Genomic DNA, 26,387 nt, shown 5'->3' with positions numbered 1-26,387 from the left:
ATACCCATCAGTTAGTCTGATGGAATCTTTGCCTGACTGCTCTGAATTTTCTGTAGTTGTGTTGTCATGTATATAAACATCAGCAGCTGCATACAACAGGGGAGACAGATTTCACATTGTGAATGTAAGTAGCAAATTATGTACTAAAATTTTAAAAGACCAACGATCCTCAGAAGAACAGAATCTAGAGTGCTGCAACATATTATCTACAATGTCCAATTTTCAACCAAACATCATTAAACATGAAAAGCAACAGAAAACTATGATCTGCACTCAGGAAAAAAATAACTTAGTAGAAACTGACTGTGAGAGGATAGAGAGGCTGGAGTAAGGAAAGACTTAAAAAGCAGATAAAAATCTGTTTAAAGAGCTAAACAAAGATGTTCATATAATTAAAGGTATATATGTTAAAAATGAATGAACAAATAAGGAATGACATCAGAAAAAGGAAAACATAAAGAAAGGACTGAACAGAAATTCTAGAGTTGAAAAATTCTGTAACTAATTCAAAATTCACAGGGTGAGCTCAACATCAATTTGAGGTGACAGAGGAAAGAACTGGTGAACTTGAAGATTGATCAATAGAAATTTTCCAAACAAAAGAACAGAGAGAAAAAAGATTAAAGAAAGTGAAAACATGTCAGAGATCTATAGGACAATATTAAATGTTCCAACATGCATGTAATTGGAGTTCCAGAAAGAGAGGGAAGAGAGAAAAGAGTAGGGAAAAAAATTTGAAATAAAATAGTGGAAATCCTCACAAGTTGAGTGAAAAACATGAACTTACAGACCCAAGAAACTCAACAAATGCCAAAGATAACTATGAAGAGAGCCATACCTAGACATATCATAGTCATATTGCTGAAAGCCAAAGACAAAGAGAAAATCTTGAAAGCAACAAGAGAAAAATAACACATCACATACAAGGGAACAGTAATACAATAGGCAACTGACATTTCATCATAAATGATGAAAATAACAAAATGATACTAGAATTACATATTCAAGTGCTCCAGGGAAAAAGAAATTAACCAAGAATTCTGCATCCAGCAAATTATCTATCCTTCTAAAGTGAAGATGAAAAACCTAGTATTGTTCACAGTATACATTAACGTAGTGGCTAACATACAATGATTTCACAAATTGCAAAACATAATGCACTTGAAGTATAGACCAGGACTGGGCAAAAAGAGAAGGTGATCTACAAATGAGGCTGCAACTGACACCTCACTAAATATATTTAATCTATGCTTAAGCTGGGATGACTAATTAGAGTTGTACAGAATTGCAGGAAGGGAGTAGGTTTTTGTATCCTCACATCAACTGTTTATTGGCTGCTGGCTGCTCCACTGGAGGGTGTAACTTAAGTGAGTCATCTCCTGATACAGACTACTGTACCCAGTAAGGGACACAGATGTAAACTCTTATTATATGATTTTTTTCAGTGGCTGGGTTTAGTTGCCTTGGCCCTGAAGACGGAGGGTATACAGGCAGAGCACCAAAATAGTCACTGAAGTAATAACTTCTTATGCTGTAGTAAATATTTCATGAGAACAAACTTACAGATAAGGCATGAGAAAAATAAAGCTAACACCAGAATACTGACTACTCTCTGTGTGCGCATCTTTAAGTCTCCTCTTCCTCACTCTAACCAAAGATAATGATGATCTTAATATTTATCATTCTCTCTCTTTTCATCACACTTTACTTTTAGTTTATTGATATATGTATCCCTAAGAGATACATTGTTTAATTTCTTATGTTCTTGAACTTTAGATACATATTGTCCTACACATAGTGTGCTGCAAACTTGCTCTTTTCAATCAACGTTAGGTTCTTCAGATACATTCATGTTAATACATGTGGTTTTGGTTCATCAATTTTCATAACTATATACTATTCATATATTATATGACATATTACAACATATTTATATGGTTTCCTTTGGAACAGTTGAGATGTTTCCAATTTTTTTGTTCCTATACTGTTACGTGTTGTAATGAATATTTCATATATTTCTCTCCCAGAACACATCCTGCAAAAGTAACCTCAAGGTTAAGTCTACACAGGAATGGAAATGGGTAGGGCATATATGAATCTCCAACTTTACTAGATAATGCCATGCTTTCCCCCAAAGAGGATTTGTAAATGCACATTCAGTTGTATGAGGGTTCCTGTTACAGTACACTAGAATTGCAATTTTAAATACTGCCAAACTGGTGGATAAAAAATTGTTTCATTGTGGTTTACATTTGCAGACCCTGGTTTCAAATGAAATTGAGCATTCTTTCATGTTTGTTATCTATTTGGGCTTTTCTTGCTGTGAAAGATTTTTGTCTTTTGTTCTTTTTCCTTCATATATTTTTCTTAAGTACTGATTTATAGAATTTCTTTTTTTATATGTTGGATACTAATGCTTTGTTTATGTATTATAAACATTTTTTCAGTTCAAAACTTATCTTTTCACTTACTTAATAGTGTTTTTTGCTAAGCCAAAAATGTTAAGGTAGTCAAATTCATCAGTCTTCTAATTTATAGCGTGTACTTTTTATGTTTTAAGGGTTCTTAGCTACCCCAAAGTCATAAAGTTATATTTATAGCTTTTTCTCTAACCGTTTTAAAATTTTTCTTTCTAGCTTCGTAGGACATAAGTGTGACATATGGAAATTCCCAGGCTAGGGGTTGAATCGGAGCTGCAGCTGCCGGCCTACACCTCAGCCACAGCAAGGCTAGATTCGAGCTGCGCCTGCAACCTACAGCACAGCTCACGGCAACATAAGATCCTTAACCCACTGAACAAGGCCAAGGATTGAACCCTCATCCTCATGGATATTTGTTGGATTCGTTTCTGCCACACCATGATGGGAACCCCTCTGCTCTTCATATTTTAGTATTTAATTGAATCTGTGCCACAGCAGCAAACTGAGCTGCTGCAATGACAACAGTGCCAGATCCTTAACTCGCTGTGCACAGAACTACCAGATTTAACGTTATTTTTGTCATCTGGATACCCAAGCTTTCCAGTATTTTTTTTACGAAAAGCCCACATTTTGCCACTTATCTGAATGATGTCTATCCTAAAATAAGTTTCTATACAGCAGCTTTATATGTCTGTTTCTGGGATCCCTATTCCATTCCACCACTGTAATGCTGATGCACATTATTAATCGCTATAGCTTTATTTCATTTATTTTTTTTCTTTTTAGGGGTGTACCCATGGCATACGGAGGTTCCCAAGCTAGGGGTTGAATCAGAGCTACAGCTGCCAGCCTATGTTACAGCAACAGCAACACCAGATCCAAGCCATATCTGTGACCTACACCACAGCTCATGGCAACACCGGATCCTTAACCCACTGAGTGAGGCCAGGGATTGAACACACAACCTCATGGTTCCTAGTAAGATTCATTTCTGCTGTGCCATGGCAGGAACTCCACATAGCTTCATTTTATTTTATTTTATTTTGTCTTTTTTAGAGCTGCGCCCAGAGCATATGGAGGTTCCCAGACTAGGGGTGGAATCAGAACTATAGCCACTGGCCTGCGCCACAGCCACAGCAATGCCAAATCCAAACCACATCTGTGACCTATACCTCAGCTCAGGGCAACGCCGGATCTTTAACTCTCTGAGCAAGGCCAGGGATCAAACCTGCATCCTCATGGATGCTGGTCATTTTTTTCTGCTGAGCCACGACGGGAACTCCCACTATAGCTTTAAAGTAAACTTGCATATCTAGCAGTTTGTTTCCCATCTTTTCAGTAGTGTCTTGCCGATTCGAATTAGTATCTGTGCTCTTCTGTGTAGATTTTATAATCATGTAAAGGCTAAAACTGTAAAATTTTTAGAAAAATTTAAAAATAGGAGAAAACCTTTGGCTAGATGAAATTTCTTTTTTTTTAATTAAAAAAAATTTTTTTTGTCTTTTCCAGGACCACAACTGTGGCATATGAGGTTCTCAGGGTAGGGGTCTAATTGGAGCTGTAGCCACCGGCCTACACCAAAGCCACCACAACTCGGGATCTGAGCCGTGTCTGTGACCTACACCACAGCTCACAGCAATGCCAGATCCTTAACCCACTGAGCAAGGCCAGGGATGGAACCCGTAACCTCATTGTTCCTAGTCGGATTCGTTAACCACTGTGCCATGACGGGAACTCCAAAGTGAAGATTCCTTAGTTAGGACATCAAGACCCCAAGTCATAAAATCTCTCTGATTTTTTAAATGGAATTATATAAAATTTACAAGCCAATTTAAAAAGAAGGATTAGACCTTGGTTTTATGTAGCCTTTTTATCCATGAACTTAATTTCTTTAAGTGCTCTTTAATGTCTTGCAATAAAGATTAATAATTTTCTCCATAGAGGTCAAACAAGTCTAATGTTAGATTTTATTTCTGTAGAATTTATAGTCTTAAATAGATTTTCTTGAGATAGTTTTTGTAACCTAAAATACAGTTAAAATTGGATATATCAATTGTGAGGAGGTTTTTGGTGTGGAAAAGTACAATATCAGTAAACGTTTTACTCCTTTGCTTCTTCCTTTCCCATCTTAATATCTTTTTTTTCTTTTCTACTACAATATTGAACAGAAACAGTGACAATCAATATCCTTGCCTCCTTCCTAATTTTAAAGAAATAATTCTAGTATTTAATTTAGTTTGATATTTGCCATAGGTTTTTGTTCAAGCCAATCTTGTTCTGGTTAAGGCAATTTTCTCCTATTCATGGTTTGCTAAATGTCCCTTTTCCCCAATGACTGGCAAGTTTTATGAATGCTTTTTCTGCCCCTATTGAAGTGATCATCAGTCTTTTTCCTTCAATCTCTTAATGTATAATGGTGTTAGTGTATTTTATAATTTAAACCTACTTAGCATTCCTTAGCTAAGCCCAAATAAATCCTAACATGATAATTTTATGTAATGCAGGATTTGATTTGTCAATATTTTATTAAAGTTACTTCCATCCACTACATGTTGTTGACTTTCCTCACGCAACCCCTATCATGTTTTAGTTTAAGATTATGCTAATTTCATCAAATGAGTTGGTAGGAGGTGTTCCCCCTTTTTTTTATGTTCTCTGGAAGAGACTAAGGCATGAGTGATTTATTCCTTGAATGTCTGGCAGAACTCCCCAGTAAATCTGCTGCGGCCAGATTTCTTTTTGGGTCAGAAGCTCTAAGGTCATGGAATTCATTCTTCCTTTTGAAGTCTCTATTCATCTAAGTCCAGACTCATGTGGATAGTCATTAATGACCACAGATCTTTTATTAATAATATTTGGTGAGGAAAACCTAAAAGACTAAGAGTAGCTTTTCATGAAAGAGTCAATAAATTCCACTTCAAATATTACCATAGTATCATTAGTTAATCTGATAAGATGCTAAAACAGCTCTGATTTCAATTTTATGATGTTTCATGTTTAAGACATTCAGAATTTTGCTCCCAAATGGGAATCCTTTTTACTTTTTTCTCTCCTAAAATCAGTTTATTCCTCCCTCTGCCCAAAAAAATTTTAATAATAATAAAATTCTTCTTACCCAAGTCATCCGGGCTCTATCTTTTGTGTTGTAGCGACACTCAGTGATCAGATTATCTCCCTAAAATATAAAAGTACAATCTTTCAGATTGAAGTTTTATATCGTTTTATTTATCTAATGCATTTGTAGGGCAAAAATATAATTTGCTTTATGAATGGATGCATTAAGTAATTTGATTCACAAGAAGACCTTTGATCTATTAAATTCTAGTATAATAAGCAAGCAAACAAATAGAGATCTCTTTGTTCAGGCCAGACGCTACCATATTCTAGTTGCATGACCTTAGGTAAGGAAATGCATCATCTGGGCACAATTTGTTCATCTCAAAAATAATGATAAAAATAGCACTTATCTTATACAGCTGTTGTGAGGAGATTAAATGACATAACACACAATTAGTTCTTAGTACAGATAAAACACTTCATATACATTAACCACAGATACTAGTTATTGTGATTATTTCCTCATTTGTATTATTTAAGAACATAATAAAGGTCTTTAGTCAGGTATTTATTACTTTTATTACCCTTAAAGGCAAATCAGTAGAAATTTATTTTTCCAGTACTTCCTAACATTTTGAACAGTTCCACACACAAAGAAAAAAAAATTTTGTGGCTCCCTAGTCAAGAAATGGTAAGGCTAGTCATAGAACAGCAGCAAGGAGCTCTGAGTAATGAGCCCCAGATTATGCTCTCTCCCTGGATATTCAGACAGCCCAGGAAGCACTATCGCAACACATTTATACCCTACTCATGGCACACCAGTTGAGGAGCTCTGAGATAACACAATAAAACGGGCTGGAGAGCCCTAAGACAAGGCAACATCATAAAACAGAGTGTAGTCCTTAAAAAATCTTGAGATCACTTTTTCTCAGACTTCATCTTTCTACTTTCAGGATAAATCAGGGAATTTCTGCATATAGAAATTTATACTCATATTTATACTCATAAATATATAAGATCTGACTTTTAAGAAGAGAAAAAGGGTAGGAATTTGTATAACTTTTGAGCTTGATAGCCACGGAATAAAAAATTCAACAAAATGAAGCATTACAAATTTTTAAAAATTCTTCATTATTATAAGGCAAAAGGGTCTCTTCTGTGCCCTTCTACCATAAATCTAAGTATTGTTGAAAGTTGGACTACGCAAATAGTATAATTAGCTATGTCTGAATACTTTTGTCAAATCAAAGAATTACCTTATATTCATTTTTACTGAAATGAAACTTTCAATAACTATCTCATGGTGGAAGCAAATCTGATTTTACCAATTATCAAAACAGCAATGCAGAAGAAGATTGTAAACTGGGGAGTCAAGTAAAAAAAACAAAACAAAACAAAACAAAAAACAATGATGTTCAGTGTCAAAACCCAAGTTTTTATTTTCTTTTTAAGTCAACAACCTGAGTTGCCCCTGGGAATAGTGAGAAAAATGAGTTTCAATTTTGGAAAAGAGATCAAATGCATTCCATCTGGGTTGTGTAACAGCCATGGTGGGTGGTTTTGAGGATATGGATTCATTTCACCAATAAAAACCTGGCTAATTTTCAGCAGATATATGTCTCATGCCTTTAATGACATTCAGCGAAAAAGAACAAAACATTCATACTGGTAAGATTGTTTGCTCTTCCTTTAGATACTGAAACTCCTGGAAATTGAAGTCAAAATCCTCATCATAAGCGAGTAATCTCATTTCCTCCCCTTTGCGAAAATGACGCAGCCTGATGCCTCTGCCTGCCAGGTGAGCATGGAGCAAAACAGCAAACACGTGGATGCCGCTTGGCTTTTCAGCTTCCAGAGCCTATGGGGAGGGACACAGGGGACACCAGATGAGCCCAAACAAGCACGTGTTCAGACATTTCACCATAAAACAGATTTGGAGAGACAACTGAAAAGAAAAGCTAACGCAATTGAAGTGAATGCATGAGTTGTCAGACATTTTTGAATTTGGGTGTTTCCTGACTTACTCCTGGCAGCATTACCGTTATGAAGCAATATTGGCCAGGAGAAAAGAAAAGGAGCTAATGCTTGCTGAGGACCAACTGGACCACTTCCAAATATTATCTTTCTTTTTTCTTCTTTTAGGAGATAAGGAAGCAGTTCAAGCTCCTGGCAAAGGAAAAAAAACTTCTAGGATGCTGGTAACTTGCAAATTGAAACTCACAAAAAGAGAATTTATTCTCACTTTTCCAGATAAGAAAACTGTACGGGAGAGTGAAATCAAATGAATTGCGCAAGGTCCTAGTAAGCTAGTAAGTGATGTCATGTCAATTTAAAACATGGTCTAAGAGGTTTAGAAAACTCAGAAGAGCATAATCTTTCTATTCCACCTGTCTGGCATGCTGTCTATGGCCACAGTATCCAGTAATTCATAAAGAATATGATCCTTGTCGAAATACTTTCATTCAAGAAAAAAGAACTGTAAGTGGAAGTAGCCATCATGAAATACTTATATATGGTTTTCTTTTATCCAATATGTATTTTATATGAGTATTCTTGCCCTTTGGTTAAAGAAGGGAAGGAAACTACACATCAGAGGAAAGGAGAAAAAATGAAAATGAATCATGGAAAAAAATATGAATAAAAAATAAAGCTGATAAAGGAAAACAGGGCTATACAAAGGTAGAGCTTGTAAAAGATAAAATGAAGTGTTTAATACGAAACAAACAAAGGAGGGAGAAAAAAGAAGGAAAACACCCTGAAAGTTATTTGTGTCTTCAGAATTCTCCTTCTGTAGCTTTCAAGATTTAAAAAGCAATAAGGATCTTGCAAAAATTATAAAGAATGATTTTACAGCATGACAACAAGAAAGAGATTAATAATAAACAACTATGTAATTTTCCAAATATAGCTTTCTAAGAGCACAGATTAATCTGGAAATAGCAGCTCAAAGACTGAGATGCAGTGTACCTCTTCCAGGCATTCCAGAGTGCAGTGACCCTCAGACCGGAACTCAGGCAGGCCTGGAGGGATGGTATGGAACAGGCTCACCCAGAGGCCAGCCTCAATTACCCCGGCATCATATTTCCTTATATCGGTGGTATGAAATAACCTCAATCCAGAATTATCTATTAAACCTGGAACAAGAGCATTTAAATGAGAACAATTAAAAGTGAGTTTGAATTTGTAAAGAAAAAGTTTTCCATACTCAGTTGAAATGGGTTCGTTAATTTTCCTGAAAAAAATCTCACAAGGGAAAAGAATACAAACAAAGATTAATAGAAGGCAACACTCAGCTTCACAAAGAGGAATTAAAAGACGAGTCACCATATTGTCTGCGACCATTTTTGGATTTACACAGCATACCATGGAAGAAATCTTGGTACTGTCTATCTGATATATTCCAAAATTATCTAAAATGAAGAAAGAATGAAAATTCTTTATTTTTGGCTTTTTAGGGCCACACCCATGCCACATGGAGGTTTCCAGGCTAAGGGTTGGATCAGAGCTGCAGCTGCCGGCCTACGCCACAGCCACAGCAATGCCAGATCCTTAACCCACTGAGTGAGGCCAGGGATCGAACCTACGTCCTCATGGATGCTAGTCAGATTCATTTCCACTAAGCCACAAAGGGAACTCCAGAAAGAATGAAAACTCTGAGGGGATCCATTAGAATACAGAATAACAAAAGTATTATATTGTTTTGAAGTGAAGTTCAGTAACAGTCACATAGAAATGAAAATCTCTTGGTCAAGGAACCATCTGCTGATGGAGAAAAGTACTAATGATTAACTTTATAGTTTATCACCATTCTTTTAATAATTCAACAGTCATTCAATCAACAAACCATTATTAAGAATATGAATAGCACCACAACAGGCATTGTGGGAATCAAAGATGAATAAGATACATTTCTTGCTATGACACAATTCTCACTAAGAGGAAGAGTATGGGCTCCAAACACTCCATAAATCCATTCCACTTTGAAATTAATTGACTCCTCTCTGCAGTGGTGACTTACCTACCTGTGACTACTAACGTGACCCTTTGGATCGATTAGTATACACAGAGTTTTATGCTAATTGTTGTGATTGTTTTCTTGTTTCTCTTTCCCACTACACTATAATGTCCATGAGGGTGGGGACAGTGTCTGTTTTCATTCACATTACATCTTTAAGCACAGATCTAGCACACTACTAGTGCTCAGTGTTTGCTGAATAGTTACATGAATCGGTGTGAAATAATAACCTTGAGTTTCTTCTGTTGATAATTTCACACTGAATCTTTCAGTTTGTTGGCTTTGGAATACTACATAATAAATTTGGGAATCTGATGCAAAACTTCCCTCTCTTAATGTCAATATCATATTACACAGTATCACTGCATAAATATTCTTGAGTATATTTATGGCTTGCCTATCACATAACAAAATGCTTAATATTTCCTTTTTTTTCCTTTTTTTAAATTACTCAATGAATTTTATTGCATTTATAGTTGTACAACAATCATCACAACCAAATTTTATAGCATTTCCATCCCAAACCCCCAGTGCATCCCCCATCCCTCCAACCTGTCTCATTTGGAAACCATAAGTTTTTCAAAGTCTGTGAGTCAGTATCTGTTCTGCAAAAAATGCTCAGTATTTTCTAGTGTGATGAGTGGTGGCTTTTCATATGGGCATTTAGAAAGAAAATGTTTCATAAGCACCATGTGTTTTGGACTCATTCTCATCATAAAGGGAAAAGTGTATTATTCTACTTCCTGGTAAGTAGACTGCAAATGGCTTTCTGAAAATTAGTGCCCACGTGTGCCCATTTGCCTCTTTAATGACTGTTGTCTCAGTGTAACTGTTAATAGTGCCCTCTTTCACCCTAAAAAGTTTGGATGAAAAATGTAGAGGCTAATTTTGGATAACATTTGATGTCATTTTAAGTCTATTTAACTCTGTTAAAATAAAGGAAAAAGTCACAAAACTTTAAAAATTCATAGGTAGGACACAGAATACACTCACCTTCCTTATATGTTGGATTGTCATAATGGACTTCCAGGAGTACATAATGAGGATCTAACGCAGTGCCGAGGGATAATCCAACATGAGGTGGGTAGGAAAATCCCTAAACAAGCAAAATTCCGTGACACAGCATCCTACGAAAGTCCCTCAGAGCTCCACTCTACTCAAACACCACCCTTCTCAGTGATAGTTCAACATTCTGCAACTCTATTAATCTAGAGTTGATTAAATAAAATGGTTTAAGGAAAGAATTCTTTCCCATGGAAAGAAAAATAAAGCACCCCTCTTCTCAGACACAGTGTATGGAGCCTTACTTATAAGAATTAGAATATAGGAGGGAAATGATCCATTAACTTCATTACATCTCAGTAATCACCTCTCCACCAATGGCCCAGGCAAAAATGACGGTCTCGCAGGTGAGGAAGGCATCGGGCATGTTAGGGTGATAGCACTCATGGCCATGGTCCAGAACACTGTCGCTGAAGTTGCTGCTGCACTGATAGAGCAGGATGTGATGGACCAGATTCTCGTGGCCTCTTTGTATCACAGGCTCAACCTAACAAGCACAGGTGAGAGGGAGGACGCGATCAATAAAAACACCTTGCCACACCTTACGCTAAGCATGAAACTAGCATGAACGATCGCCAGTTTCTCAAAGGAGTAGTTTACTCAGTTGTATAAAGGTTATGTGGTTCCAGCATAATTTGCTCTGGAGATGATGACTATAACAACGGTGATGACTATGATGGCAGGAATGACGATGATGATGACGACGATGACAATGACAATGGCAACAGCAAAGAGGAGATAACCGTTTACTCCTCCAAGAATCATAGGACTTTACTGATCTGTTATTTGCCTTTTTTTTTGTCTTTTTTTTTTGCCTTTTCCAGGGCCGCTCCCATGGCATGGAGGTTCCCAGGCTAGGGGTCTAATCGGAGCTGTAGCCACCGGCCTACACCACAGCCACAGCAACGCCAGATCCGAGCTGCGTCTGCGACCTATACCACAGCTCATGGCAATGCAGGATCCTTAACCCACTAAGCAAGGCCAGGGATCGAACCTGCAACTTCATGGTTCCTAGTCGGATTCGTTAACTACTGAGCCATGACAGGAACTCCTGCTATTTGCTTTTTTAACTCACTGTTGTTTCCCTTATGACTCTGCATAGCAGCTGTTTCAAAACTTGCTTGCTCTCTTCCAGGCTTTATGTTGCCCAGGCTTACTCACTCGGTTTCTCTCTCTCTCTTCCTTTCGCAGAGAAAAAAATTTACATAGGCATAAACTCCCTCAGTCCCACTCTCTTCCACTTCAAAATGTTATCTTTGCCTATCCCTCCTGGAGGAAATAGATGATGTATCATCTATCTATCTATCTATCTATCTATCTATCTATCTATCTATCTATCTATATATCTATCTATCTATCTATCTATCTATCTATCTGTCTGTCTGTCTATTATCTATCTATCTAGTGCTGAGCATAGTGGCATCGTGCTAGGCACAAAGTAGGGCTCAATAAAGGATAATTTTATTTTAGTGATTAAAATCAAATTCTAAAAAGAATTTTACCATCAGAATTTGGGAGATAAAACAAAAACAAAAACAAAATACTGCAGTGATGTGTTCCTGTGATGGTGCTCAAATGAGGAAACTGGAAACCAGTGAAAACAGAATGAGTGGTGAAGTGGGTCTAATACTGAAAGCATGATTCAGGTGACAATGCCCCGTCCACTGTCCCTTCTGTGAGGTCCTCAGACCATTGTGCAGGAACCCAGCATAAGCTGAGCACATCCTAACATCCCAAAGAGCCTTATATCCAGAGGAAGTGGACCAGCCCTGTACTTAGCTTTGCTGGGCTATAGGTGTGGCCTTTAATTATGGGGTTCTTTGAAGCTGCTGTTCATCTGACAAAGCAGCCCTGGTGTGTTCCTAAATTTCCAGGAGTTTAGAGTCTTTGAGCTCTTCCATATCTCTGCTTTTAGCCTTAACTACTCCAATGCAAGCAATTAATTTCAAAACACTTGCTTTAGACAAGCATATAAAGATGAAGTGTTTTCAGCTATTTTCTCCTAAGCCTTTCCATTTTTATTTTCTACCTAGTTTTTCTTTTTTAAAAAAATAGGAAAATCTAGGAGTTCCCATTATGGCTCAGCGGGTTAAGAAACAGACTAGAAGCCATGAGGATGTGGGTTCGATCCCTGGCCTCACCCAGGGGTTTATTAAGGATCCAGCAATGTCACAAGCTGTGGCATAGGTCGCAGATCCGGCTCGGATCCTGTGTTGCTGTGGCAGTGGCATAAGCTGGTAGCCGCAGCTCCGATTCAACCAGGTAACTTCCATACGCTGTGGGCATGGCCAGAAAAATTAAAAAAAATAAAATAAAAAAGAGGGAAAAAAAAGAAAAGAAAAGAAAAGAAAAATCTTAGCAGTCAAAGAGCGAAGCAGTACATAGTGGGTAGTGATCTGAATAGGCAGCCAAGGGTTCAAGGTTTTAAATCCAGTTTTCTTTTGTGTTGCATAGTGAGTCATGCCACACCTAACCCATGTGTACATTTTTAACACTCACAGAAAATGACATTGCACAGGGCTTTGTTTGCACTTGTCTCATCTCTAGAGGATCCTATGCCCTGAAGACAGAAACTCTTCAATTTTGCTTGAAAATGGCAGTGATTGTTCAAGCATGGTTGCGTAATATACAACAATTGCACAGAACAGCAGCCCAGGGCTTCTATAGGCTTTTAGTTTCTGCATCTACTTTGAGCTCTTTTTTTGAGATTTTAATTATTTGGGGACCTCAGTTCTCTAAGAGAGACTGGGAACTGATGATATGTCAGTAGTAAAATATTCAGGCCTATGTGAGGTTTCTGCTAAGAGCCTTTTCTTTTTTTGTCTTTTCTAGGGCCACACCTGCAGCATATGCAGGTTCCCAGGCTAGGGGTCTAATCAGAGCTACAGCTGCCTGCCTAGGCCAGAGACACAGCAACACAGGATCCAAGCCCTGCCTACGACCTAGACCACAGTTCACAGCAACACCAGATCTTTAAACCACTGAGCAAGGCCAGGGATTGAACCCGCAACCTCGTGGCTTCTAGTCGGATTCGTTAACCACTGAGCCACGAGGGGAACTCCTGCTAAGTGCCTTCTAAGTTCAGGCAGACCCTGTAGGTTGTATGGAGCTCTACAAGGTAGGTTCTGGACAGGAGCCTTTAGGGCAAATGAGCGAGCTGACTGTTGCTGAGGCAGCTACAGAAACTAGCTTCATCGAGGCAGAGCAAAAGGACACTAAGAGAAGGTGGGTGCTGAGTTAAGCGAGGCTGGGTGGTGCCTACCTTAAAGGAGCTGCAAATAAACTTCTTTAAAAAATACAAAAGCGGAGTTCCCGTCGTGGCGCAGTGGTTAATGAATCCGACTAGGAACCATGAGGTTGTGGGTTCGGTCCCTGCCCTTGCTCAGTGGATTAACGATCCGGCGTTGCCGTGAGCTGTGGTGTAGGTTGCAGACGCGGCTCGGATCCCGAGTTGCTGTGGCTGTGGCGTAGGCCGGTGGCTACAGCTCCAATTCGACCCCTAGCCTGGGAACCTCCATATGCCATGGGTGCAGCCTGCAAAAGACAAAAAGACAAAAAACAAACAAACAAACAAACAAAAGAAACCCTTTAAGAACAAGTGCCTTTTTTTATACCTAAAGGAAGTGTTGAAATCAACACCAAGGTGCCAAGCTAATAATGCATTCTTGAAACAATAAGATCTGTCTTTTCTTTAGCACTTACTATCTGCCAGCCACTACGGAGTCATTTGATGTATTTCATTTAATGTTTACAACAAATCCATAAGGTAAATGTTACTCTCTCCATTTTACAGATGAGAAAATTGAGACTCAGGGGATTAAGTGGCAAGCCCAAAGTACCACAGCTAGGAAGTGGTAGATTGGGGATTGGAAACTAGGTTGGTCTGGTCCCCAAGGTCAGTACTCTTCTGACTGCCACACATTATAACAGGAAGATATGCTGGAGATACACCAATGACCTTGGAAGTTGGTGCCAGCAAGTGGGAGGATAAAAGACCTCATGTAAGGCAAGTTGCCAACAACTGTCAGCAACAAGGGTGATGACACCACGGAGCCAATGCCAGGAGGTGCTTTGGGGCCAAAACGCAACACTGCCATCAAGGGAACAGTGCCAGGCTGGGAGGAAGTCTTATGTCTGGGGAGTCTCCTGCCCTGCTTGCCACCCAGTCCAAGTGTTCCTGGCCCTAGGAAGGAGAGAGATACTGGTGGCCTTTAAGCATGCTCTCATCTAAGGGCTGGGGTGGGAGGAATAAGTTCTCTCTTCAAAACTCAGTGAAGGCTTCAGGGAGAATTAAATTGCAATCCAACCCCCAGATTACAAATTCATAGTACAGCCTAGAAAACGAAGACTTCCTAAGAAAAATACACTCATAAAACACCAAGGAAACTTACTGCCGGCAAACCTAGGTACAGATCATAGGGAAATATAAGAAGCCTTGGTACAACTGTACTTTAATAAAAATAAATATAAAAAAAGAAGAAGAGAAAAAGAAGCCTAGGAAGAAGCAAAGCACTTGGGGGAAAAAAAAAGATTTTTTTTCCTATTGTTACATGAAAGAGACAAAGAAAGAGAAGTGCCTGAAAATGATATGTAAGGATAATTACTGAATTAAGAGACCACAGATATGAAAGAAAAAATATGTGTTGTCAAGCTCCGGAAAAATAGGAGAATTTCTTGATGGAGAATTTTAAGATATCCATGGAAGATAATTAAGCAAGACATCAAGAATATTCCTGTGGATGGGAATAACCCATTTAGCTCACGTCCAAGTTCCCAGGAACGGAATGCGGGCACTTTGATGAGAACAGGACAGGGCCATTGGCCCAACTTGGGAGGGAATTTCCCACTAGGCTTCCTGTCATGCTTACAAAGCCAAGTGATGCCAAGGCCCTGCTACCAGGCCCCGAATCACAGGGGCACGTTGCCTTCTGCTGCCACAACCAGTTCCATGGGATGTGAAGCATTAGGACACTTGTGTTTTATCCCCTGTGATGATATCCTTCTTTACCCCGAGTAAGGCTGCGACAGAGACTGGCGAGCACACCTGAGGAAGGAGAGCGATGGGCAAAGGGGCTTCATGACACACACGACTGCTTGTTGGCTGAACGCGAGCATCAAACAGTACTCTTTGTGCTGCTCTTGGTAGCAGTCCATGGGAAAGACTCTTCCTTTTGCATCCCTGCCTTGTTTGAAGCAATGATGGAATTATACACGTTTCTATCTAAATACTTCCGAGACAAGTAAGACTTGTAAGGAATCAGTGCTCCACGGGCAGCACCTAAAAAGGATTTTCTATTTTGGTTACTACTTCACAGATGTCACATTATTGTCACAATCAAAATGGGCATGTCAGAGTTCCTGTTGTGGCTCAGTGGTAATGAACCTGATGAGATCCCAAGAGGATGCGGGTTCGATCCCTGGCCTCGCTCAGGGGGTTAAGGATCCAGCATCGCCATAAGCTGTGGTGTAGGTCAAAGATGCAGCTCAGATCCCATGTTGCTGTGGCTGTGTAGATTGGCAGCTGCAGCTCCAATTTGACCCCTAGCCTAGGAACCTCCCTATGCTGCAGGGACAGCCCTGAAAAAAAAAATAAAAACAAAAACAAAAAATGGGAATGTCAACAATTGCCTCTATTAAAAAAAAATTACAATGATAGAATTGTCCAAGAAGGTCACATCATGGCAACATAAAGTAGACAGATGTAGATAAATTGGTATTCTTGATGCTACAGTGAAAATTTAGCTGATTTTTGCTTTTAGGTTGGCTATATGATGGCAGAAGAAATAAATGAAAAGAAATATTTCCCTTGTGGCACAGGGAGTTAAGGACCTGGCATTGTCAGTGCTGTGGCTCAGGTTACTGCTGTGGCTTGGGTTTGATCCCTGGTCTGGGAACATCTACATGTCATGGGTGTGGCCAAAAAAAAAAAAAAAAACAGAAATATTTTTTAAAAGTGCCTATGGAAGTGGGTGGCAATGACACACACACCTGATGACACATCAAACTGTGTTATTGAGCATTGTGTTCTTGTACACGAGTGGAATTTACAGACCTAGGAGAGATGGTAGGCTTGTACATCCACCTTCATATGCACTAGAGGCCAGGCAACGATGGCCTGGCAGCTGTGGGTTATCTGTTAGCCTGGGCGCATACTAAAAAAAACAGCCCAGGAACCAAAACACAGAGGAAAAAGAGAGAGAAAACTTCAAACTGAAGGCTTTTAGACAATAAGACAGTCACTTTAGTTAGTTCAAGAAACTGGAACTTTGGGGTACTTCTGAGATGACTTGGCAACAAAAACAGAGAAGAAGAAGAAAGAAAGCTGCTGAGCATTACCAAGACCAAGGTGGAAATTAATATCGACCATAAAACTGAACCTGGACATTGAAAAGACCCCAATATTTATACTGTTTCTTGGGACCCCTCTTTCTCTTACCCTCTTTAGCTGGTCAAAGGATAGTCCCTGCAACACACAGACAGCTTAATAACTACTTGTTGAATGGAAAGGAAATGAAGACTACCTTTTCCATGAAGCCAACATGGGGGAGGCTGAGTCACCAAATGCATTGCCTCCTAACTTCCTGATCGTCTCAATTTCAGGGAGCTCCTCTGCCTCCCACTCCAGCAACCCAATCCTGCTGTCCCACCTTGTATTCATAACCACCCAGGACTACACTCCCTCTGAAACTCTCTGTCTCTCCTTCCTGCTCTTTTAGTGGTTTCAAACCTCTCCCATGGCTCCACCCATCACTTTGTCCCAAGGGGCTACTTGAACTACTGACTCACCAGCCCCTCACAATTGACCAGAATGCTCAAAACTGTAGGTCAATCCTGTTTTCTGCCCCTTCTGATCCTCCACTTGGGATACAGAAGATACTTTCACAACCATTTATACAAGACCTCAAAATTGATGATTTACACTATTGCATTCATCCTCTTTATTTTGCTCTGAGTTCTTGGTCATGGATGGGCACGAGTTCCAGGGAATGGAAGTATTTTGTCCCCATCAAAAACCTTGAAGAATCTATGCAAAAACCTTTAAGAATCTAGGAGAGCCAATCAGCTCTCAGTCAATGACTCAGTTATTTTAGTAACACTTATTTTGATAAGAATTTCGATCCATTCTGGAAACCAGGAGACAGGATGGCAGAGTAGAAGGACTGGAGCTCACCTCTCAAGAACTTCTATCCACTCTGTAGTTACATGAAGGCAGATCTGAGACTTGGGGGTGGAATTTGATGCAAAAGACACAATAGGAATTTAAGAATCTTAAACATCAACAATCCATTCTACCTATTCAGTTCAAAAAAGTATATAAAATTATATAAAGTAATGAAATGATCCAAAGAATCTCATTTGGTGTTATCTTAGTCTGTAGGACAGAATAAGATGGAGGATGAGAAGAAAAAAAAAAAAAAACACCTTCTAAGTGTCTCAGAATTCCTAAGAACTTAGAATCAAGTCACTATATCAGAGCAGAAGGTAAAAAAAATTTTGGGGGAAATGTATGTTATCTTTCTGTCACTGAAGGTGTGGGGTCCTTGACATATCTGTGCCTGCTTGAGTGTCTCCTTTCTATGAAACAGATTCAGTTTCAGAAGGACTTCTCCAGAAAGCCACTGAGCACTGCCAAACTTAAGAATCCACATGTTTTTGTATCTCTCACATACCAATTACCTCCATAATAACGCTTGTAGAAAGAAACCTATTTTTTTTAGTGTCGATACATCTTTCCATTTATTTAGGTCTTTCATTCCTTTTAGCAATGCTTTGTAGTTTTCAGTGAACACGTCTTATACTTGATTCGTTTAATTTAATCCTAAGTAATCTATTATTTTTGGTGTTACTGTAAATGGAATTGTTTTGTTAATTTTATTTTTGGATTGCTCATTGGTAGTGTATAGACATGCAATTGATTATTTTGGTTTTTTTTTTTATTAAAGTGTAGTTGATTTACAGCGTCCTGCCAGTCTCTAATGTACAGAAGAAACCTATTTTTTGCTTAATTCCCCTATACTGTGTAGAGCAGTGTTCCTTCAAAATTCATGCCCACTTGGAACCTCAGAATGTAACCTTGGAGTTACTATTGTGGATCAGCAGGTTAAGAATCAACACAGTGTTCATGAGGATGTGGGGTCAATCCCTGGCCTCACCCAGTGGATTAAGGATCAAGCTTTGCTGCAAGCTGTGGCGTAGGTGGCAGGTATAGCTCAGATCCAGCATTGCTGTAGCTGTGGCATAGACCTGATTCAAGCCCTAGCCCATGAACTTCCATATGCTACAGGTGAGGCCATAAAAAGGAAAAAATGAACGTAACCTTATTTGGAAATAGGGTCTTTTCAGATAATTAGTGAAGATGAGTTTACACTGACTTAGGGTGGGTTCTTTAGGATTTATCCAAGGAGTAGTATCTTTTATAAAGAAAGGAAAAGGAGATTCAGACTCAGACATGCACACACAGAGAAGATGGCCATATGAAGACAGAGGCAGAAACTGGCGTCTAGTTGCCACAAGCCAAGGAATGCCAGAAAGCATCAGAAGCTGGAAAGGCTAAGGAAGCATTGTCCTCTAGAGGCTCTTGAGAAAGCATGGCCCTGCTAACACCTTGCTTTTGGACTTCCCGCTGCCAGAGCTTTGAAAGAACACATTTCTGCTATTTCAAGTTACTCAGCTTATAGTCATTTACTATGGCAGCTCTAGAAATCTAATATATCCTCCAATCTCAATAGTTTTCATCAAAAGCTAACAATTTTCAGATGTGTACATTTATACCTAGGTCATGGTTGTCTCTACATTTGTTTGTGACATAAACTTCACAAATAGACATTGTTTCCCCGTACTTGAATAGGGTCTGTAAATCAGCTAATAACATTATATCAAGGTTAATTTCCTGGTTTTGATAAGATTAGGAAATGGAAGATGGTAGCATAGAACCCTACTATTTTTACAACTCTGTGTGTAAGTCTGATATTATTTCAAAATTAAAAAAATACATAAACAGCAAAACTAAGATTATCTATAGCTAAATATATGCATATCTTGCTTTTGTTTTTATTTTTGGAGGGTAAAAAAGAGAGGTGGATAAAAGACCCTTCTTCACTGGTCTAAGTATACTGAGCTCAGAAAAACAGGAGGTTGTTAGAGCTTTTATGAGCAATTTTCCTAGACTTATTCTTCCAAGACTACCCATTTAAGATGTGACTTGTTGAAACATGAGTGGAACATAGCTCTCCAAAACCAACTTGCCATTCAATAAATTAAAAATTAAAGCAAAAGGAAAGAAGCGATGGGTGGAATCTGTAATGAGCTGGAAATTTTGTAAATCTCCATCTCTTTGCTTCCTGCCCATTCTTGTTCCTGGCATCTTGCTTTATATACCCACCTGAGGCACAGGTTGCTGTCCATGTAGCAGCCGGTAAACCATCTCTGACAAAGGTTATCCAGAGGGCAGCTGACTCATAAAGCCACACAGCTCTGAGAACATTTCAGCTAGAACTAGCAGTGTGGAGAGGTGATTATTATAAGGTCATGCTGATATGGTCATGTGACTATGGTAGGTCAGGGGTATCTGCTGCCCTCTCTCTTTCTCCCTCTTTATCTTCATCCCTGATGGGGATAGCTCTTCTAAAATAACAATATATCCGACTTTTAAGTGGCAACCAAATTGAGCAAGAGAATAGCGTCATTGTCCCAGAGGTAATCCACTCTGAAAAAGGTCAGGGTTCGAAGCAAAACCTGATTTGTGGATGTGGTGTCAAAGGGCCACCACTTGAACATCCTTGGCAGCTAAAGCCAGGAAGTGATGTTCTAACTGGATGGACATGAATACAGCCAAGTGAAGAAAAAGGGAAAAACTGAGGGAGAAGGGACTTCTGAGAAATAATTCACCCCTTAACCACAATCCTGAATTTTCATCGGAACTACCAGCTTCATGCATGAAATGCCCCACCAGCCACAACTGATCAAGCCATCAATCCTTTCTGGGGTTTTTCAAACTATGAAAAAGAACCCATTGCCCTCTAGAAGGGGGAGATTTTGGAAGAAGCTAGGGTGTAGTACAATAAAGGTGAAATACAATAGTCAGCACACAGAAAGATACCAAAGAGAAGACAGCCTTGATGGAGTTTTAGTGCCTAACTTAAGCTGTTCTTAAAACCAGCTGCATATGTGCCATTCTGTGGCTTATTTATTCAACTTATTTCATGAGTCATCCCCCAATTCATATAGTAACCCCTTCCTCCATGTGAGGTCACAGTGAGAAGACAGTCATCTCTGAGAAAAAGGCTCTCACTAGACACCAAGGCGGCCAGTATCTCCATAACTATGAGAAATAAATTTCTGTTGTTTATAAGCCAGTCCATGGTACCCTATTAGGGGAGACTGAACAGGCTGACAAGGGGATTAGGTTAAATCTGGAACTACAAGGCAGTCACTCCCTTGCTTGGCTTCTTCCTTTTCCCCTAGCCTTACTTTGCCCCTACTGTTCTCTGCTGGTATTTTCTTAATCAATTCTTTGTACATAAATCCTTGTCTCAGAGGACCGTATCTGGGAACCCAACCTAAGTAGCAAAATGGAAGAGTAATTTTGGGACCACAATTTTTGGGCTTGAATCTTGCTCCATTACTTTCTTATTTATTTATTTTCCTTGAAATATATTTGACATATAACATTGTGTAAATTTAAGGTGTATAACATGTTGATTTGATACATTTACATACTGTAATATGATTGCACCAAACTTGCCAAAAGACTAGATCTTAATTATTCCCACCACAAAAAAGAATTGATGAAGTTCCCTGGTTGCCTAGTGGTTAAGGATCTGACATTATCCTCTGCGGTATGGGTTTGATCCCTGACCTGGGAACTTCCACGTGCTGTGGGTGTAATGCAAAAAAAAAAAAAAAGGAATTGATAATTAAGTGACTTTTTGTTTCCTAGTTGCTTAATGTCTCTGAGTTTCTTTATTAGGAAATCAGTTATAATGAGGTTTACATATAAGACCGCTTGAGACTCAAATGGCTGGCACACATAAGGCAATAGAACCCTTGTAGATGCTCCAAAAGTGATGTATTATTATAACTTGGATTCTGCATTTTTAAATGCATTTTTAACATTGTGCCCACATATATAAAAAGTGAATCCATGCAAGCAATCCCTTCACAACTTCCAGTATTTGAAAATCAAACTTTAAGCCTTATATGCTACAAATATTCAGGCAAAAAAATATCACCATGGTTAAAGGTTTTATTATGAAATATGTAATCATATGAAATACAAATTTATGTGTGCAATGTCAATTAATTTAGGATTTGAGTTTCACATTTGCATATACGACAAATATATTTTCTCTATAGAGATCTTTTTCTGAAATTACAACTTCCTTCCTTTCTGCAAAAGAAACTTAGTGACACTGACACATATGTGTGTTTATGGACAGTTCTGAATATAAACTTCCCTTAACATTTTGTTCTGAAAATCTTTTATTTCAAAGAGATGCCTTCCATTCACTCATCCATTCATTCATGTACTCAACTAATGAGCTAAAAAAAAAAAACTAAACTAAACTCAACAAAAAAAACCCTGTTCCACCCTACTATGTTCTTGGCTAGGTGCCAAAGGTGGAAACAAAGATGAATCATACATGAATCTGACAGTCACGGGGTTCATATTCTAGAACAGCAGAGAAGCAAAGGCCAGAGAATGATAAGTTTTGATTACCTTCCAGTATTGATTTGCTCAAAAGATTTTCCTACCAGAATCCTGAATTGCTCAACTATACCAGTGGGCTAAGAATGGTTCCTACTTCCCCTAGTGGCCTAAATTTATCTATGGGACCTCATCTTTGACATGGACTTAAACTGGTCAAATCACAAGGACTTTTATATGGTAGCTGACAGGATGGCTCTCCTTTCCCTTCCCCAGGACGTGAATGAGAAAGTGTTACATCAGAAATTGAGGCTGCCATCTCCCAGCCATGAGGGAAAACAGCCCAAAGATGAAGATGACACAATGGGAAGGATCAAACTCAAAATGAAGCTGCAGCTCCAGACTAAGGGATTTGCTTGAAATAAACCCAAGCCACACTCAGTTGAAATAAAAATGTGTTTGATGCTGACAATAACTGTCAATGACAATTATTTTCTTCAGTCACCCTTCATTTGCTTCTTTCCGTTCTTTAGACAAACAATAAAACCTGACATGACTACCCAAGTCTGGATCAAGTTAGAAGCTTTGTTAATTAAGACTTCTGAAAAAAAAGAAAAAGAGTTTCTAAAATAACTAATAGCTGAGTCTCTGGTTCTACGTCATATTTGGAAACCATTTTTTATGAGAACATTGAATAGTTAGAATATGCCAAAGCAATATGGCTCAGCCTATTTCATATTTCTCATCTTCAAGATATCCTTCAAGCTACTTTCCAGTAACAGCATTCATTTGAGTCCACGCCTCCTATACATCCTACCCAAATTATACCAAGAGCCATAAACATATCTTCTTGAATGTTTAGGAGCTTGCTTTCTGGACTGCACCCCATCCCATGTCCCAGCCAAGCCATCTTCACAAATCAGCACATTTCACCTTATTAATCTGAATAATATTCAATGGTGCCACACCACCTATCGTGTAGCTGATCAAGACCACGCTTCTTGGAGTTCCTATTGCGGCTCAATGGGTTGAGGACACAATGTTGTCTTTGTCAGGATGTGGGTTCGATCCATAGCCTAATTCAGTGGGTTAAGAATCCAGCGTTGTCACAAGCTGCAGTGTAGGTCACAGATGTAAGGCACAGATGAGGCTCAGATCTCGCGTTGCTGTGGCTGTGGTGTAGGTCTGCAGTTGCAGCTCCCGTTCAACTCATGGCCTGGTACTTCCATAGGCAGCAGGAGTGGAAAAAAAAAAAAAAGACCATGCTTCTTTTTCTGACATTCAAGAACCTCTGCCATTGGCTGAATGCTTCCTACACAGTTTGATATGCATGAACTTCCAGCCAAAGGAATTACTTCTCTTTCTATACCATGTTAGCTGTTACCTCATGATTTCATTAGAACTGTTTCCTCCACTCAATATAGCTCCTTTACTCTACTTTGCTTATTAAAATCCTACTCATTCTTGAAAGCCCAGGTTTTGTTTTCCCTGGATGCCTCCTCTGATTATTTTGGCCCACATTTGCCACGTTTCTCTGAACTTGTTTCGGGAGGCAGTACTATGTGGTAGCTTGAAGCCAAAGACTTGGTTTAGAATCCAATGTCTGGTGCTTACCAGCTGTGTGACCTGAGGCAAATTACCTAACCTTACTGAAACTCAGTCTTCTTATTTACCAAGTGGAAATGCAAATCACCTTTTAATCCATCATAAACAGCGAAGGAGCATATGTGTCTAGCACATAATAACTCCTAGTAAGAGGTTGAAAACTCTATTGAGTTCTGTACAATTTAGCACATCTATCATTTTTTATTGGATGCAATTATTTCATACGTGAGTTTTTTTTCTCCTTACTTGGAGTAGCAATTCATTGTTTTACCACTTGTTGACAGTTCATTACGTGGAGCAGACTTCTTCAAAGCCTTTATTATTTCAGTGCATTGGAGTGAAGAAAACATCGTGACTAGATATTGCCATTGATATTCTTTGACATGTAGTTGCTTTCTTACTTATGAGTATTAGCTATTTTTAAATAATAAATAGAGATGAGTGAAAATATAAACAGAAATAGACATAAAGGTATATGATTGCATATGTACGAATTTCAGAAAAATACAGGAAACCATTAATGGCAGCTTATGAAAAGCAAAACTTGATTGGTAGAAGTTAGCACCTGTTGCTTTTCACGTTATGGCCTTTGGTATTTGAGTTGTTTTCAGGATATATTTAAAAAATTCTGGTGTCATCACTTATTAGTTGAATGGGCCTTGACAAGATGATTAGTTAATTATATGAGTCTCTTTTTCCTACCTCACAAGGAGATGGGGAAAATCACGCGAGATATTTGAAGAACCTGCCCAGTGCATGGTATATACGAACATTCATCAAATATTAGTTCTTATATTTCCTGTTTATGATATTTCCCTGAAGAGTACATATATATTGCATTTGTGCTGCGATACTGTGCTTAAGTATATAATACAGAGCCCCACCCCCAAGGTTTCAAAAACTATTTATTTTCCTAGCCTTGAGTCAGTGCAACATGGTCTATCTCCCCTCATGATTTTTTAATTTAAAATTAGTTATTTAGAGTAATAAATAATCAGGATGGAACAGCAGATTATTACTCTGGAAACCCAATTACATCTCTGAATTTTTAGGCCCTTGAAATAAAAGAGTTTTCTTCCTCAGACTTGCTGTCAAGACTTTCCAGCCCACTCGCAGGTGTCACTGTGTAAGCGTCACCTCTCAACAGACACAGCTCCTGCGGGAAGGGTCCCAGCAAAGACACCAAGACCTCTTCTTGGTTCTGCATCAAACATTTTTGTTCTCCCTGGATTGTTATGCTTTCTGGTCTCCTTTGAAGTTACAGTTGCTAGTCTGCTTTTCTTGTTGTTTTTGTTGTTGGGGGGAGGGGGGGTGTTGGTTTTTATTTTTTATGGTTTAAAGGCCTTATAATTCCACTCATGAAAGGACAGAATTCAATGACTAACAGATGATCCTCATGATAAAATGCCACAGCCCCAAATGAGGGGAAAGGAAAAACTTAGTTTTTCATTTAGTTCAATACGACTTACATAAAAAATAACTGATTTAAGTCTACATATTTTAAAACTAACTCTTTAAGGCTTGCTTCCACATCCTGAAACTTCCAGTGCCTGCTTATATACAATTTATCATAATAATCTTGGCAGATTTAAATAAAGCATACTTTTTTAGCATTTACTCATCATAATTTAAGGATGTGTTTCCCGGAGAAATTTAATAAATGAGCCATCCTTTTTCTTTTTCTAGGAGTAGGGAAATAATCATTGCATGGCATTTTTTATTCCTTCAGGCATAGTTTAAAGATTAATTGTAATTGTAAGCAATACAAATGAATAACACTGCCTCAGGCAGAATTCTATGTTAGCTTTTATAGAATTCACTGCTTTTTAAATTTAAATTAAAGTTTAAAGCATAGTCTATTTTATTTTGTAATGAAAGTCGGAGAAACAGACATTAAGTATTTTTCTCTACAAAATGATGTCACTTTAGAGCTAGTAATAAATGCAGGTTTCCAAATCATAACTCGCTTTGTTAAATTTTAGCCCTCTTTGTGAAGTGTCTATGAGTAGCATGGCAGAGTTCTGAATAGTTTTCAGTTCAGCCTTTAAATTAGAGACAGAATGCACAGTGTCATGTATTCAAAGTTCCTTTGTTTCAAGGGTAAGAGAGATTTTTCTAAACATTGTTTATAACTCACCATCATGGACTTGAGCCTAGCTTTGAATTATTCATCCAACAAACATTCATTAAGCTCCACTGTCACAACTGTCAGGGGGCTTAAGGTCAGGTAAAAAGATGAGCCCCATAGAAAAAAAAAATATATAGGTGCTTCAGCAATAACAATAGCTACCATTTGTATATACCAAGCACATACCAAGCACATTATACATACTCTCAGGCTGCATTTCATTTCATCCTCATACAACCCAGAGACAGGTATTATGTCTTCATGTTACAGCCAAGGACACTGAGGCACAGTTAAGTCAATGGTACGAAGTCACAGCTGCTGAGTAGCAGGCTTGAAATTGCACTCGGGGCTGACTGGCTTACATCCCATTCTTTGGGCGACTGTGCTTGTCTGCCTTTCTTATCCACACAGGCTGAAGTGGGGCAGGGGGTGGGGGGGAGTCTGAAGAGTGAA

The 26,387-nt window shown here is 38.7% G+C and overlaps 1 protein-coding gene across 1 annotated transcript in view; it reads right to left on the bottom strand.

Moving 5' to 3' along the window:
* MOXD1 (monooxygenase DBH like 1) overlaps positions 1-26,387 on the bottom strand; it is an 85,532-nt gene that overhangs the window by 13,209 nt on the left and 45,936 nt on the right. The window contains exons 5-9 of the mRNA XM_047758525.1: positions 10,862-11,041; positions 10,486-10,588; positions 8,445-8,611; positions 7,144-7,335; positions 5,536-5,595 (exon numbers count right to left, since the gene is read on the bottom strand). Coding sequence (XP_047614481.1) covers positions 5,536-5,595; positions 7,144-7,335; positions 8,445-8,611; positions 10,486-10,588; positions 10,862-11,041 — 702 coding nt within the window. The remainder of the gene's footprint in view (positions 1-5,535; positions 5,596-7,143; positions 7,336-8,444; positions 8,612-10,485; positions 10,589-10,861; positions 11,042-26,387) is intronic.

This window comes from Phacochoerus africanus, chromosome 2, assembly GCF_016906955.1.
Source record: "Phacochoerus africanus isolate WHEZ1 chromosome 2, ROS_Pafr_v1, whole genome shotgun sequence".
Lineage (NCBI taxonomy): Eukaryota > Metazoa > Chordata > Mammalia > Artiodactyla > Suidae > Phacochoerus > Phacochoerus africanus.
The sequence above is the reverse complement of the archived record's forward strand: the minus strand, read 5'-3'. Positions and strand labels throughout refer to the sequence as shown.